General features: G+C 44.4%; 1 protein-coding gene and 1 non-coding gene across 2 annotated transcripts; both read left to right on the top strand.

Annotated features, from left to right (window-relative positions):
* The first annotated feature begins 3,382 nt into the window (after positions 1 to 3,382).
* TRNAF-GAA lies at positions 3,383 to 3,455 on the top strand. The gene has a single exon. It is a non-coding gene; the product is annotated as a tRNA-Phe (tRNA).
* Positions 3,456 to 12,472: 9,017 nt separating this feature from the next.
* LOC125507044 lies at positions 12,473 to 14,573 on the top strand. Its single transcript, XM_048671742.1, has 2 exons — positions 12,473 to 13,833; positions 13,920 to 14,573. Exons 1-2 carry the CDS (start codon positions 13,222 to 13,224, stop codon positions 14,571 to 14,573), a joined length of 1,266 nt encoding a protein of 421 aa, XP_048527699.1. The 5' UTR covers positions 12,473 to 13,221.
* Positions 14,574 to 15,627: the final 1,054 nt, after the last annotated feature.

Genomic DNA, 15,627 nt, shown 5'->3' with positions numbered 1-15,627 from the left:
TTCCGAAGGTCATCGGCAGCCTTCGGCATACCACTGCTACCTCCACGGTCGCCGCCAGAGGACGTAGGGTTCGACAACCGCGACTCATCCACGCCCGCCTCCATCGCTGCCCACATGGTGTTCAGCTGTTTGCTTGGCCCGGCCAAGGCTCGTCCATGCCTGTCGCTGCCTAGTGAGGTACGTTTTCATCACTCCGAAGGATCATGGCGGGTAGCTCGGATGAGTTTTGTAAAATAACACCATATGTTCATCATCGTCCAAAGAATCGTCCGAAGATGATGATGTTGTGGTTGCTACTTTCATCGTCAATGAGCACATTTCAAGGCAGAGACCATTGTTTAGGGGATCGACCCCGGGCCATACTCCTGGGTTGAATCATAACAAAGAAAATGGCCATGTCCTACTCTACAATGATTATTTCAATCTCACAAAACCATTGTTCTTTACCAGGCTTTTCCGGCGACACTTCCGAATTGTGAGACCATTTTCCAACCGTATTCGGGAGGGAGTGATGGGGTATGATGATTACTTCAAATGCAATTATGATGCTCTTGGAAATGTTTGACTCTCCTCTTATCAGAAATGTACTACAACTGTTCAGATGCTTGCATATGGAGTTTCGTCGATTATGAGTGAGTCCACATACCTTGAGTCATTGTACATGTTCTACAAAGTTGTGGTTACAGTGTTTGGCTCGGAGTATTTGAGAGAACCAAATGATGTGGATACAACCTGGTTGTTAGCGGTCAATGAATCGAGAGGCTTTCCGAGGATACTTGGAAGTATAGATTGTATGAACTGGGAGTGAAGAACTATCTATTTGCTTGGCATGGGAAAGATAAGGGACATGTTGAAACTTGCACCGTCATATTTGAAGTTGTGGCGACACAACATCTATGAATTTGACACTTTTTTGGCATGGCAGGTTCTCACAATCTCGGGGTTCGCGAGGCTTTCAAAAGATAATTCCCCAAAAGTCAACTTTAAGATCGATGACCACCAGTACAAAAAGGGATAATATCTAGCTGATGGTATCTATCCTCGATGGAGAGAAGAAGGCAAGTTTCCCCAAAACAAGAGTGTGTTAGGAAGGACGTGGAGTGTGGTTTTGGTGTGCTCCTCTCGATGAGCTATTGTTCGGCACCCTGCTAGAACATGAAGCATCCAGACTATGTGAGATGTGAAGACTGCTTGTGTGATCATACACATCATGATCGTAGAGGATGAGCGTGATGACATCATATATAACTAGGGGGGTTACGAGGGTGAAAACGTTGAGCATGAGACTGAAGTGACAACATATGCATGGTTCATCCAATTTTATCATGAAATGCATGATTGAACAACTCACGTTCAACTTCGACATGACTTGGTTGAGCATATGTGGAATCACATGAGAAACCAATAGTTGTATCTACTTTTTTCTTCCAATGTATTATAGTGATCTAAAAGGTACTTATATTATTTATAGAGAGAGTATTATTACAATTTTAAATTAATTTGGTTGTAAACTATGTGATTTTTATTTATTTCGTTGTAAACTACGTGACTCTGTTTGTTTAATAATTTGTAATGTTTCATTCAGTTGTTATTTGGTTGTGAATGACAATTTGAGTAAAAAATGAATGGGTGGACCAAATGAGTCACCCCGTTGGATGCACTACCCTCCTGGCAACCCAAACGGACAAACAATTGATAAAATATGCATTCATGTGGGTCGGGAGTTAGAGTTGGCCTTAGTACTCAGCACCACCCAAAGAAACGACATTTTCTCTTTTCTTACAGGAAGTGAAATGAGATCAGAACCAATTTCGATGTGGCTGCCTACGGCCAAAAGAGCGGTGACGCCTTGGTTGCTTCCCCAAATCAAACCGTTGCAGGTCGCTCTTTCTTTTTAGTTCTGGTGCTTTCCGCAATAGCCGCTTCTGCTAGGAACCGGAGGAGGGCAAAGGTTGGCTGCCGACACACGATCAAACGGGCTGGAAGGGGCAATTTTTTCGAACTTTATTAATACTCAATCATTATGGATGCATTACTTTGGACTCACGATCTAAGAGACCACAAAATCTCTTGTAAAGATCTTTTTCATAGTATTGATCTTTGCAAGACAAAAAACTACCAAGACTACAGTTGAATTGAAGCAGCAATATTGCGACTCGTCCAACACGAACTTGATTGTCGATGAAGTGGTTTCTAAAATCTCTTGAACCGTTCATCCAAAAAGATGGAATGTTGTGAGCTATGAACGTTAGGAGGATCCTCTAGAAATCTTGACCATAACACCAAGAAAAGAACCAAACCAACAGAAACAACATGGCACATAAATTCATCAAATTTGAATAATCAAATCCGTAAGGACGATACCTCTGTGGATCCATGACACTGCCACAGAGAACCGGAGTAAATTTATTCGTAAAACACCACGACTATCATTAGATGTTGACGAAGTCTTCAAGAATGAAGGCGCCCACCTCTAAACACCAAGATGGCAACCAGAGGCAAGTGGACAAGAAATTTGTCCATGATGGCGGCTAGGGCCAACTCTTTGGCAAATGTGATTTGGAAGTATGTGTTTACTTGCATATTCCATTGTCATCCCTGGTGTCCGGTCTTGGGAGACACTCACACCTTGGGGCTATGTGGTTGCCATCGTGCAATCGACTCTTCTTGTAATGGTAGCATGAAGCGACATCGATATTTAGGAGCTTTCTTTTGTACACATAGGCTGGCTTAGAATTGGGTAAACATGAAATTTGTAAGATGCCTTGATATATATTTAATCCTCAGCATCTTGACATACTTTTTCAGTCTACACATAAGTTATCTTTATGATCTCCAGTTTCGGGAATGTTTGACAACCCCAAGTAACCATTCAGTAGGGAGTTCTATGGTATTTTCATGATCTAAGAACGTATGTAAATGTAAAAATATGATAATACCGACAACTTCTAGGGCAAAACCTCGGTAAACCTACTGTGTGCTCGTCCTAACTCCTTGATCGCTCATCGTTCGCCCCTGCCAACAAATAGTCGTCCTCCGACGCCACTGTTGCACCAAACCCCGATAGGTAGGGTAATACTCCCTCCGTTCCTAAATATTTGTCTTTCTAGATATTTCAAATGAACTACCACATACGGATGTATGTAGACATATTTTAGAGTGTAGATTCACTCATTTTGCTTCGTATGTAGTCATTTGTTGAAATATCTAGAAAGACAAATATTTATGAACGGAGGGAGTATAAGGCAATTTTCAGGCCTTCAAAACGTTTAGTATAGTTAAGCATCTGTTTTCCTCGGGAGAAAAACAGTGGTGTAAGCTGGCTGTCAAAACTTTTGGAGCTATAAGTTTTATTATTGTTCTGAGATGAAAATTTCACACAGCGGGGATAGCTCAGTTGGGAGAGCGTCAGACTGAAGATCTGAAGGTCGCGTGTTCGATCCACGCTCACCGCAAAATACCCAAACATTTTTGCTTAGGGCCTAATTAAACCGGCTTCTTATGAAGATTTGGACATGATAATGTTCAGCAATAGTATGCTTGATTTGCAAAAGATCGTTGCGAGATGAGCTACAGTCAAACTCAAACCTCCATCTGCTATGTTCCTACTGAGCACACGAATTTAACAGCGCAATAACTTTTGCTTCAGATAATGGCCAACATAATACACACAGGGATCATGAGCCTCTTTCTGAATGATACACTCAGGGAGTACTATCTTTCGCTTTCTTCCCTGTTATCTTTCAGGCAAACAGTCTTTCAGGTTTCCAAGCCAATACGCATATTCCGGCATCCGGCTGAAGGAGTGAGATACGAGGTCGCCGTTGATCCTTCCTTCCCTCTTCTTAGAAGCGGTACTCTGTTTGGATTCGACCACGGCTGCAGCACGCGGCAGCAGGGACCTCCGCACGGTTTGCATCCCCCTCACCTACAACCCTGGCACAGTCAGATCCCTCTGCTAGGTGGTACTACTGGTCAATTTGCGCACAATTATAAATTCACACATAGAGGTTAGGCCAAGTGTTGGAGCTGAGGATAGTATGCATAAAAGATCTGAGGACAGAACTGCAAAGAAGAACAGAAACGGTGAAACTGATGTGGGGCCGAGTTCTAGAAGTATGCAGGATGTTGACATGACTGCTCAGGGGGACAGAGAGAAACAGCAGCAACATGTTAGTTTGTCAGAGCTAGAGAAGGAGATGCAACTCAAGGAGGAGATGTTAGAAAAGCAGAAAATGGAGAAAGAGAACAATGAATTGCAAATTTCTAAAGGACTTGTAGAAAGCAATGAGAAACATGCTGAAGATGCTGCTATGATGGATTTTCAGAACGATGGATACTCACAAGAGCAAGTTAACTTTACTAATGAACTAATGATGAGTTGGAAAGGCAGAGGGAAGAGGAGTAGCTGGGCCCTGAAACACAAGCAATGATGAAGAAGAGGATCGAGGAGGAGTACAAAAATCCTGAAGAAGTGCCTGATAAGAAAATAGGCAGTTTTCCGATTAAATTAATTCATGAATAAATTATGAGCATGACATTGACAGTATTGATAACACACTGGTTACGATCTAACAGAGCACGTACTACACATATAGTAGAAACATCTACGCATATCGCTAGTATTGCTACAATAGAAAGAAACATGAGAGGGATAAACGATGTATACCCTCCAATCGGCCATGCGGCGGCGGTGACGGCGGCAGTAGCCGCAGCATCCTCGGCGGCCTTCTTGTCGGCCTCGGCCTTCTCAGCGGCGGCACGGTCGGCGTCGGTCGACATGGTGATGACGAAGGTGATGTGGACGTAGATGAACAGAAGTGAGCAGTCGCGTAGTCGCTACCCAAAAACCTAATCGCCCCTCTCCCGTACAGGATCTGGAGAGGCGGGGTTTCAGAGGCCTGCTCTCCCGTCAACTGTGTACGCGGTGAACGGGACGGAGTCGCCGGCGGCAGCAGCAGCAGAGGAACGACGTGGGCGTGGAGGCGGAGATGCGTTCTGTTTCGTGGCGGCTAGGGTTGGCAGCTCCCCACATATATATGTGCGGCTGCGCGTGGAGAGACGTGGGCTGAACCCACGTCCAAGTCGGTAGCCCACGATCCGACGTCTCAGATCGTGGCTCCACCTGTCAAAGACTCTCCGTTCCCGACCGGCAAAAAGAAGCGCATAGGAGTGAGCTCGGCTCGGCTCAATCCCGCAACCCGCGGCGCGTCATGACGAGGCGTGGCGTGGCGTGGCGAGGCGAGCGGAGGAGGAGGAGTGCGCGAGGGCCTCATCTCTTCTCAAGCTCCAATAGCATGAGGAAGAGAATCCCTTATAAACCACTCCAACTCTCCTTCCACTTCCGGGATGGGATTAAATTTCCCACCACCTTGTCATGCCACCTACATGGGCCCTTAGAGATCAAATCTGAAATTGTCATATGGGCTCTAGGCCCATCTCATATTTCAACAATCCCCCACCAGATCTCAGGGGCCCAGTTTGTCCTTTGTTCCAAACGCTGTTTTGATATACCAGCATCTCAGTGGAGACCGATTAAGGTTGAGCTCCACCTAGACCAAGTAGTTACACTCCTTCACAACTGAACAATGGATTATGCCTTGAATTGTCAGTTTGGCGTCAAGAAGTTTCATCACAAGTCTCACTGATACGAGGCTGCCGAAGGCCGACCCCTCGGGTGGAGCATATTAGTTACACTCCTGGCCTGTTCATGAGCTTGCTAGAGATCACCCCAATCTCATAGACTATGACCAGCAGTCGGGCTCATATAGGTGTGTTCCTCCAAAGATTGCTCTATAGGATAGCATCTTGCTTATGCATATAAGCCTTGGAACACATTAAGACAGTAGTCATCCTTCCATACAGTTTCCGAGAGTATTGCATCTCCAACGGAGTGGGTTAGTAAAGTTACTCTCCTCAGTTCACCACTGGCTTGTTTTCCCAGGTCCTACTTCACGGGATCTCCGATCACATAGGTTGGGTTACTACCATGCAACTCATGTGGGTCTCATACCCATCTCCCTTGATGCGTTATCTATCACAACACGTGATAGCCTTTTAGTAAAGGGATCTGCCAGATTCTTACTCGTTTGAATATAATCCAACGCTATCACTCCGGAGTTCCTCAATTTTCTGACAGCTTTCAATCTCATTCTTATGTGTTTGTTGGACTTCATGTTGTCCTTTGAACTCTTCACCTTCACAATAACTGTTTGATTGTCACAGTTCATAAGGATGGCCGGAACCGGCTTCTCAACCACTGGCAAGTCCATTAACAGATCTCGAAGCCATTCTGCTTCACCACCCGATGTGTCTAATGCTGTTAATTCTGCTTCCATTGTCGATCTTGTTAAGATCGTCTGCTTGCAAGACTTCCAGGAAATAGCACCACCTCCAAGAGTAAATATATACCCAGTTGTGGCCTTCATCTCATCAGCATCAGAGATCCAATTCGCATCACTATACCCTTCAAGTACCGACGGGTATCCGGTATAGTGAAGTCCATAGTTCATAGTACCTTTCAGATAGCGCATAACTCCCTCAAGAGCATGCCAATGTACATCACCCGGTTTGGAAACAAATTGGCTTAGTTTGCTAATAGCAAATGCGATGTCAGGCCTCGTTGCGGTCGCTAGATACTGTAGTGAACCAACAATCTGAGAGTATCTCAATTGATCTATAGTTGTGCCTTTAGACTTTCGAATCAGCACATTAGAATCATATGGTGTTTGAGATGGTTTACAGTCCGAATATCCAAAACGACTCAACACCTTCTCAACATAATGGGATTGCAAAAGTGTAATCTCACCCTCATCATCTCTCAATAGCTTGATGTTCAAGATAACATCAGCCACTCCAAGATCCTTCATCTAAAGTTCTGAGATAGAAAGACTTAACTTCCTCGATCAACTTGAGATTAGTCCCAAATATCAGTATGTCATCAACATACAAACACAGTATAACTCCTTCGCCCCCACCATAGCGATAGTATACACATTTGTCAGCCTCATTAACAACAAAGCCAACATATGTCAACGTTTCATTAAACTTGTCATGCCATTGCTTAGGCGCTTGTCTCAGGCCATACAAAGATTTCACCAACTTACACACCTTTCCTTCCCGACCATCCATCACAAAACCATCAGGCCGTTGCATATAGATTTCCTCCTTTAGCTCTCCGTTCAGGAAAGCCGTCTTAACATCCATCTGATGAATGAGAAGACCATGCGAGGCCGCCAACGAGAGTAATACTCGAATGGTGGTCAGTCTGGCCACAGGTGAATAAGTGTCGAAGAAATCTTCTTCTTCTTTCTGGGCGTAGCCCTTGGCCACAAGCCTAGCCTTGTACTTTTCTATCGTACCATCGGGCCTAAGCTTCTTCTTGAACACCCACTTGCACCCCAATGGTTTGCAACCATAAGGACGTTCAGTAAGCTCCCAAGTCCCGTTAGCCATGATGGAATCCATCTCGCTACGGGCCGCATCCTTCCAGTAGTCAGCTTCTGGAGATGCATATGCTTCTGAAATAGAAGTGGAATTATCCTCCACGAGGTATAGAAGAAATCATCACCAAAGGTCTTTACAGTCCTTTGTCTCTTGCCCCTACCAAGGGATTCCTCATTATCCTCCTCAGGATTTTCATCATGTGTTTGATTATAATATTCCATCGGAATGGCAAGTTCAGGAGTCTCCTCAGATTCCTGTCTAGAAGTGCTTTGTACATCTCTCATGGGAAAAATGTCCTCAAAGAATGTAGCATCTTTAGACTCCATAATTGTACCGACTTTCATGTCAGGTACCTCAGATTTCACTACTAGAAATCTATAGCCAACACTATTCATAGCGTAGCCCAAATTAACACAGTCCACAGTCTTTGGTCCAAGCTTACGCTTTTTGGGGATCGGCACATTAACTTTCGCCAAGCAGCCCCAGGTACGTAAGTACGAGAGTGTTGTCCTTCTCTTGGTCCACTTCTCGTAAGGAGTGATCTCGTTATCCTTTGTCGGAACTTTATTCAGGACATGACAGGATGTCATTATAGCCTCCCCCACCATGCCTTGGATAAACCCGACGTATCTAACATGGCGTTAACCAAATCAGTTAGAGTACAGTTTTTCCGCTCGGCAACCCCGTTTGACTGGGGTGAGTAGGGAGGCGTCCTCTCGTGAATAATGTCGTGTTCCGCATAAAAGGCATCAAACTCTTTCGAGAAGTACTCTCCACCACGATCTGACCGAACTCGTTTAATTTTCTTTTCAAGTTGATTCTCAACTTCTGCCTTATAGATTTTGAAGTAGTGTAGAGCCTCATCTTTAGTATTTAACAGATACACGTAGCAATATCTAGTGGAATCATCTATCAAAGTCATGAAATATTTCTTTCCACCTTTAGTCAACACACCATTCATCTCACAAAGATCAGAATGTATGAGTTCCAGTGGCGCCAAGTGTCTCTCCTCTGCTGCCTTGTGAGGCTTGCGAGGTTGCTTAAATTGCACACACGAATGGCACTTAGAACCTTTGGCTAAAGTGAAACTCGGGATTAAATTCGATTTTGCTAGCCGCGTCATAACACCGAAACTAATGTGACAAAGACGTGAATGCCATACTTCAGATTCATTAACACTCAAATGAATATTGTTCACGACTTTATTACATAGATCTGCAAGAGAAAGGCGGAACATGCCTCCGCATTCATAACCCTTTCCAACAAATAGTCCATATTTCATAACAACTAATTTATTAGACTCGAATACCAACTTAAACCCTTCTCTACATAGAAGGGAGCCACTAACGAGGTTCTTCTTGATGGCGGGGACATGCTGCACGTTCTTCAGCTGCACGATCCTTCCCGAAGTAAACTTCAGATCGACCGTGTCAACACCAAGAACAGAAGCACTCGCACCATTCCCCATCAGTACGGACCCGTGACCTGTGGCCTGGTAAGAAGAAAACAATGAAATGTCAGCACACACATGAACACCTGCACCTGTGTCGACCCACCAATCGGTGGACGGCCAAACTGAAAATACAACAAATAAATTACCGTACCCAGATGCACCACTCTCATTGTTGCTCACAATCATATTGACAGACTTGGAGTCCTGCCCTTGCTTCTTATACTTGTTTGGGCACTTGTTGGCCCAATGTTCAATCGAACCACAAGTAAAGCAGCCCTCATCCTTCTTGTTCTTCTTGAAGGTCTTCTTACCCTTCTTATTAAAGTTGGCACTCTGTTGGACACCGTTATTTCCCTTGGGCTTGTGGGAATTGGGGTTCTTCTGATGCACCATGTTGGCCACAGAAGTTTCTTCGACCCCTTTTCCGTGCGAGTCCTTTGCCCTTGAATTCTGCTCAACACTCAGATTGCCAATGCCATCCTCCATAGAGAATTCACGCCTCTGATGTTTCAGAGTGGTGGCAAAGTTCCTCCAGGAATTGGGAAGCTTAGCGATTATGCAGCCCGCGACAAACTTGCCCGGTAACTCGCACTTAAGAAGCTCAAGCTCCTTAACAATGCATATTATCTCATGAGCCTGCTCCAATACATGACGGTTTTCAACCATCTTGTAATCATGGAACTGCTCTATAATATACATCTCGCTCCCTGCATCGGTAGCCCCGAACTTAGATTCGAGCGCCTCCCACAAGTCCTTGGCAGACCGCACATGAAAATATGCGTCAACCAGCTTATCTCCAATCATGCTCAGAACTGCCCCGAGGAACACGACAGTGGCCTCCTTGAACGCCTTCTCCTGATCAGGAGCGATCGTTCCTGTGGGAGTCACACCGGCAACCCAGAACACGTTCATGGAATTGAGCCATAAAATGGTTTTAGTCTGCCAACGCTTAAAGTACGTCCCCGTAAACGACGACGGTTTCAGTGCAGCAGCAAAACCAGAATTCGAAAAACTCCTACACATATTAGGTTTTTGGATTGATAAGAAAATAGGCAGTTTTTCGATTAAATTAATCCATGAATAAATCATGAGCATGACATTGACAGTATTGATAACACACTGGTTACGATCTAACAGAGCACGTACTACGCATATAGTAGAAACATCTACGCATATCGCTAGTACTGCTACAATAGAAAGAAACATGAGAGGGATAAACGATGTATACCCTCCAATCGGCCATGCGGCGGCGGCGGTAGCCGCGGCATCCTCGGCAGCCTTCTTGTCGGCCTCGGCCTTCTCAGCGGCGGCACGGTCGGCGTCGGTCGACATGGTGATGACGAAGGTGATGTGGACGTAGATGAACAGAAGCGAGCAGTCGCGTAGTCGCTACCCAAAAACCTAATCGCCCCTCTCCCGTACAGGATCCGGAGAGGCGGGGTTTTGGAGGTCTGCTCTCCCGTCAACCGTGTACGCGGTGAACGGGACGGAGTCGCCGGCGGCAGCGGCAGCAGAGGAACGACGTGGGCGTGGAGGCGGAGATGCGTTCTGTTTCGTGGCGGCTAGGGTTGGCAGCTCCCCACATATATATGTGCGGCTGCGCGTGGAGAGACGTGGGCTGAACCCACGTCCAAGTCGGTAGCCCACGATCCGACGTCTCAGATCGTGGCCCCACCTGTCAAAGACTCTCCGTTCCTGTGGCATGGCGTGGCGTGGCGTGGCGTGGCGTGGCGAGGCGAGCGGAGGAGGAGGAGTGCGCGAGGGCCTCATCTCTTCTCAAGCTCCAATAGTATGAGGAAGAGAATCCCTTATAAACCACTCCAACTCTCCTTCCACTTCCGGGGTGGGACTAAACTTCCCACCACCTTGTCATGCCACCTACGTGGGCCCTTAGAGATCAAATTTGAAATTGTCATATGGGCTCTAGGCTCATCTCATATTTCAACAGTGCCTGACTCACAACCTGAGATGCAATCATATGAATGTACTAGCGTGCATTTTGGCATAGAGAATGTTGTTAGGATGGGGAAGGAAACAGTGAGGATTAAGGACAATGTGGTGGATGAAGATAGGAGGAGAACCCTAAAGGCGGTGTTGAAGAATCTGGAGGTGCTCCCAGGTAATGAGATTACACCTTCTGTTCTAAATACTGCTAGAGATAAATTGGAAAGTACACTATAGCTGCTGGTGTAGGGATTAAATTAGGACAAAACGCAGTGGGGGTAGATGATAATGTGCAAGTGATTAAACATTTATAAAAAAAGCTAGATTTGACATTTTTAGAAGTAAAGCATTAGATGAGCAGAAACACAGTAAAGAAGTAGATGCTGCTGATGTGCAAGATAAAGAGGCTGAGCATGCTTTTTGCACTGATAATGACGATAGTGAACAAGATAATGACAATATAGAGAAGGTGGTTAGTAATATAGTAGGATTGGGTAGTTTCTTACATAAAAAGGAATTTGGTAATTTTTTCAGTAAAGGTATTGTTTTAGGAAAAAGTAGAAGTAGAATTTCTAGTGATATTAATGCCAAAAAGCTTTTCTAATGGCTGATCTTTTCAGGAATGCCAGAAGGCCGGGGGATCTGGAGAAGAAGTATTTCCTTAGAGATGCTATTCTTGAGCATAAACTGAGATTTGTTGCTGTACAGGAAACTAAGAACCATTTTTTTCTCACTTGATTTGGTTAATTGATTTGCTTAACAGCATCAGTGGTAGTCATAATTTTTCCGGGGCTTATGTTCCATCTAGAGGTCTCTCTGGTGGCATGTTACTCGGTGTAGATAGTGGTTTTTATAATGTGATATATACGAAATTAGGAGTTTTTTCATCAAAATGCTGGTAGAGGATAAGCAGTCTGGGAATTTGATTAATATTTATGGTGCTCCTCATAACAAGATAAAGAGATTTTTTAGTAGAACTTGTTTATGTTTTGAGAAATAAAGATTTCCCTGTTATTATCGGAGGGTACTTTAATATTATTAGGAAAAGTAATGAGATTAATAGGAAGAAAGTTTTATCTAAATGGTCTAGCCTTTTTGATACTGTTATCTGGAATTGTGAATTAAAAGAGGTAGAACTCTCGGGTTGGAGATTTACTTGGTGTAATGGTCATGAGGACCCACCTTTGAAAAGTTGGACAGGATTTAGTTAGTGCAGATTGGGAGGCTATGTTCCCTTTATTATATCTTAATGATTTGCCTATGACACTGTCTGAACATGCTCCTCTACTACTAGATTTCGGTTTAAATCAACCAAAGATTGCTAGGCCATTTAAGTTTGAATTATATTCGTTGATTTCTCGAAATAGACTTTCGCCCCGCTTTATTATAAATAAAGCAACAGTCCATACAACCAACATCCATAGTCCGAAACAAGAACGACGGCTGGGGCAACAGCACAATCATGCCCAAAAGACAAGAGAGAAATAAGAAAAAAAGCCACCTGGTGCCAGTCGTCAGGCCGTCCTACGACGATGATAAACGACGTGCCGAATCCAGAAGCGCATCCAGCATGAGGCCGAGGCGATCACGGGCGCGCTGTCTAGAGAGCAGGTGCTAATGCTGCAGAAAAGCAAGGAATTTGAAAAAGGAATCAGACACCTACAAACCGGTCGAATCAACCACCACATTTAGAGGAGAGAATTCCTTATTTGGCCCTTTCTTAAATTTTGGTTCCCTTTTTGGCCCTAAAAATTTATGTTTTCCTTTTTTGACACCCTAACTTTATTTTCTTCCTTTCATGACACTTCCGTCGATTTTTGCCGTTAACACCATCAACTATGACAGGAAAAGTCGTTTTACCCCTTCTTTATAGCACGCTAAAAAAATAATAACAACCCCCCCCTTCTGCCCCCGATTCCCCTTCTCCTCCCCGAGACCTAAACCTAGCACAGCGGCGGCACGAGCGAGGAGCGAGGCACCCAGCGGCGGTGGCGCGAGCAAGGCACCCAGCGGCGGCACATGGAGGAGGGCGAGGTGGACGAGGGCCATGGGCGAGGCGGCCATGGTGGGGAGGCAGGGGGCGGCCAACTCTTGGAGGACGGGCAAGGCGGCCATGGTGGGGAGGCGGGGGGCGGCCAACTCCTGGAGGATGGGCGAGGCAGCCATGGTGGGGAGGCAACCCAAAAAAGGCTAGAAAGGATATCAAATGCTTCTGTTTTGATAAGGTTATTGATTCCGACTTAACAAATTATAAGGACTTGGTTGAATCAATCGTAGAGCAGTACTCGCCTCGTTATTTGGAAGTTGCACATGTTCAGTATTATGATGATGTTCTTAAAATCTACCCCGAAGTAACATCTGACCAAGAATTGGTGTCGATGTTTGAGAAACACTCTAAGACAAAGGTTGTGCACATGTTTGTTGCATATTGTGATCCATCAGAACCATATGAGCCTATAACGGAGTGGCATAGTGATGCGCATAGCCAACCTAACAACATAAAACAAGATGATGATGATGATGATTATCTTCGCAACCTAGTACCTGAGAATGAGCATGTTGGTGTTGATGAGGAAAATATTTATTTAGAGGATGAACATGTACCTCTTATCATGGTTCCTTGTTCCAACAAAGAAAAGGACAAAGACTATGTTCCTGATCATGAGAGCGAGGCTGAGAGCGAGGTTGAGAGCGAGGATGAGAGCATGTCAGAGGTTGAAGTAGAGGAAGATGAGGAATATCACGAGGCAGATCATGCACCACACATTGAATATAATAAATTAGATCCTCCAATGAACGAAGGAAGAAAATATCCCAATATGGCGGAGTTTAAATTGGCGCTTTCTCAGCATGCAATCAAACATGAATTTGAGTTTGACACTGAAAAGAGTGCACCACATAGGTTCAGAGCTTATTGTTCAAGAAGGGATGAAGATAAGTGTCCATGGAGGATATATGCTTCTACAATGGAAGATGAGTGCACAGTAATGGTAATTTTCTAACTTTACTCATGTGTGCTTAGTTTGTGGTCATGGTCTTTACTCTAGTACTAATTTTCTATGTTCATCTTTTGTAGGTGAGAAAGAACCCTTGTGGTCATGATTGCTCTAGTACAAAAAGAAAAAAGAAGTTGAAGAATGCAAACACGCGGTGGATATGTGAGCATGTGAAGGACTGGCTAATTGAGGATGCAACTCTAGGACCAAAGGCATTGCGAAAGAAGCTTAAAGAGCATCATGGAATCGACATCAACTCTAAGAGAGTCTATATGGGTAAGCTGCTAGCCTTGAAGGAACTATATGGTGATTGGAATACAAGCTTTGATAATCTTTATAGTTTCAAGTCGCAAATTGAAAGTTGCTGCCCCGGTAGCATAGTGATCATTGATCATCACACAATAAAAGATAAAATCAGATTTAAAAGAATTTTTGTTGCTTTGAAGCCTTGCATCGATGGGTTTCTTAATGGCTGCAGGCCATACTTGGCAGTAGATAGCACCTTCTTGACAGGCAGGTTCAAGGGGCAGCTGGCTAGTGCTACCGCCGTTGATGGCCATAGTTGGATGTATCCAGTTTGTATGGGTGTTTTTGATTCTGAAACTAATGAGAATTGGACCTGGTTCATGCAAATGGTTAGACAAGCCATAGGATCCCCAAGGGGTTTAACCATATGCACCGATGCTGGGCAACCAGTGATGACAGGTGTAAAAGAAGTGTTCCCAAGAGGCTGAACATAGGGAATGTATGTTTCACTTGGTGTCCAACTTCAAGAAGAAGTTTCATGGAAAGGTGTTTGATGACCACCTTTGGGCTGCTGCTTACTCATGGAACCCATATATATTTGAAAAAAATTGGGCTGCAATGGACATAGCAAAGCCAGCGGCAACTGCATATCTTAGGAGGTGGCACACTAGGTTGTGGTCTAGGAGTCAGTTCTCAACAATTTCCAAGGTGGATTATGTTACAAACAACTTGGCTGAGTGCTTCAATAATTGGATTAAGCATCACAAGTCCTTGAACTTGGACGACTTCTTTGATAAGGTTAGGCAGATGATTATGATCATGTGGAACCGAAGGAGGAAAGTAGCAAGGAAGTTGGTTGGGTTGATTCTTCCCCACATAATTAAGAAGTTGAATGCAAAGACTAGAGAATTAAACTTGGAGGTGGTAGAAAGCTCAGAAGAAGTCGCTGAAGTGACAGCATTGGGAGGCAGCGGCTTAGGTTTGTGGTCAACTTGCTTGACAGGACATGTTCTTGTAGACAATGGCAAGTTTCTGGCCTTCCTTGCAAGCATGGTCTAGCATTTATCACATCTCTTATCAATGCACACATACAGAATTATGTGGACTTGTATTACTCCATTCACAAATTTAGGGCAGCCTATGACCAACTAATTCCTGCCATGGTTGACAAGAACCAATGGCCTAAATCTGACCATGGATTCTTCATGTTTCCACCACTACTAAAATCCACGGCGGGTAGGCATAAAACTGAGAGGTATAAAGGCTGCAGTGAGAAGAAAAGAAAAAGCGGCCAACACTTATGCCAATTGCATTCTTCTCACTATAGCCAAATGTTGGAGAAAAAAACTAAGGAAAAAGGGAAAGGGAGTAAATCTGGATCCAGAGTAGCAAAAAGGTAACCTATGGTTGTTTCCGAATTTTATGTTATGTTATGCATTGTTCTATTGTTAACCTGGGCTACTATATGTGATGTATGATGTGCTGCCATGAATGTGTATGTGTAGATCAACAACTCAGCCCATTTGTGTGGCCAACAAGAAA

Source organism: Triticum urartu, chromosome 5 (genome assembly GCF_003073215.2).
Source record: "Triticum urartu cultivar G1812 chromosome 5, Tu2.1, whole genome shotgun sequence".
NCBI lineage: Eukaryota > Viridiplantae > Streptophyta > Magnoliopsida > Poales > Poaceae > Triticum > Triticum urartu.
This window is presented reverse-complemented; position numbering and strand designations above follow the sequence as displayed.

What these genes read in the sequence shown, in the direction of transcription:
- LOC125507044 (XM_048671742.1), top strand. Translation starts at nt 13,222, where the DNA reads ATGTTTGAGAAACACTCTAAGACAAAGGTTGTGCACATGTTTGTTGCA. An exon ending in AAGATGAGTGCACAGTAATG is followed by an intron (nt 13,834 to 13,919) that starts GTAATTTTCTAA and finishes CATCTTTTGTAG; the next exon opens with GTGAGAAAGAACCCTTGTGG.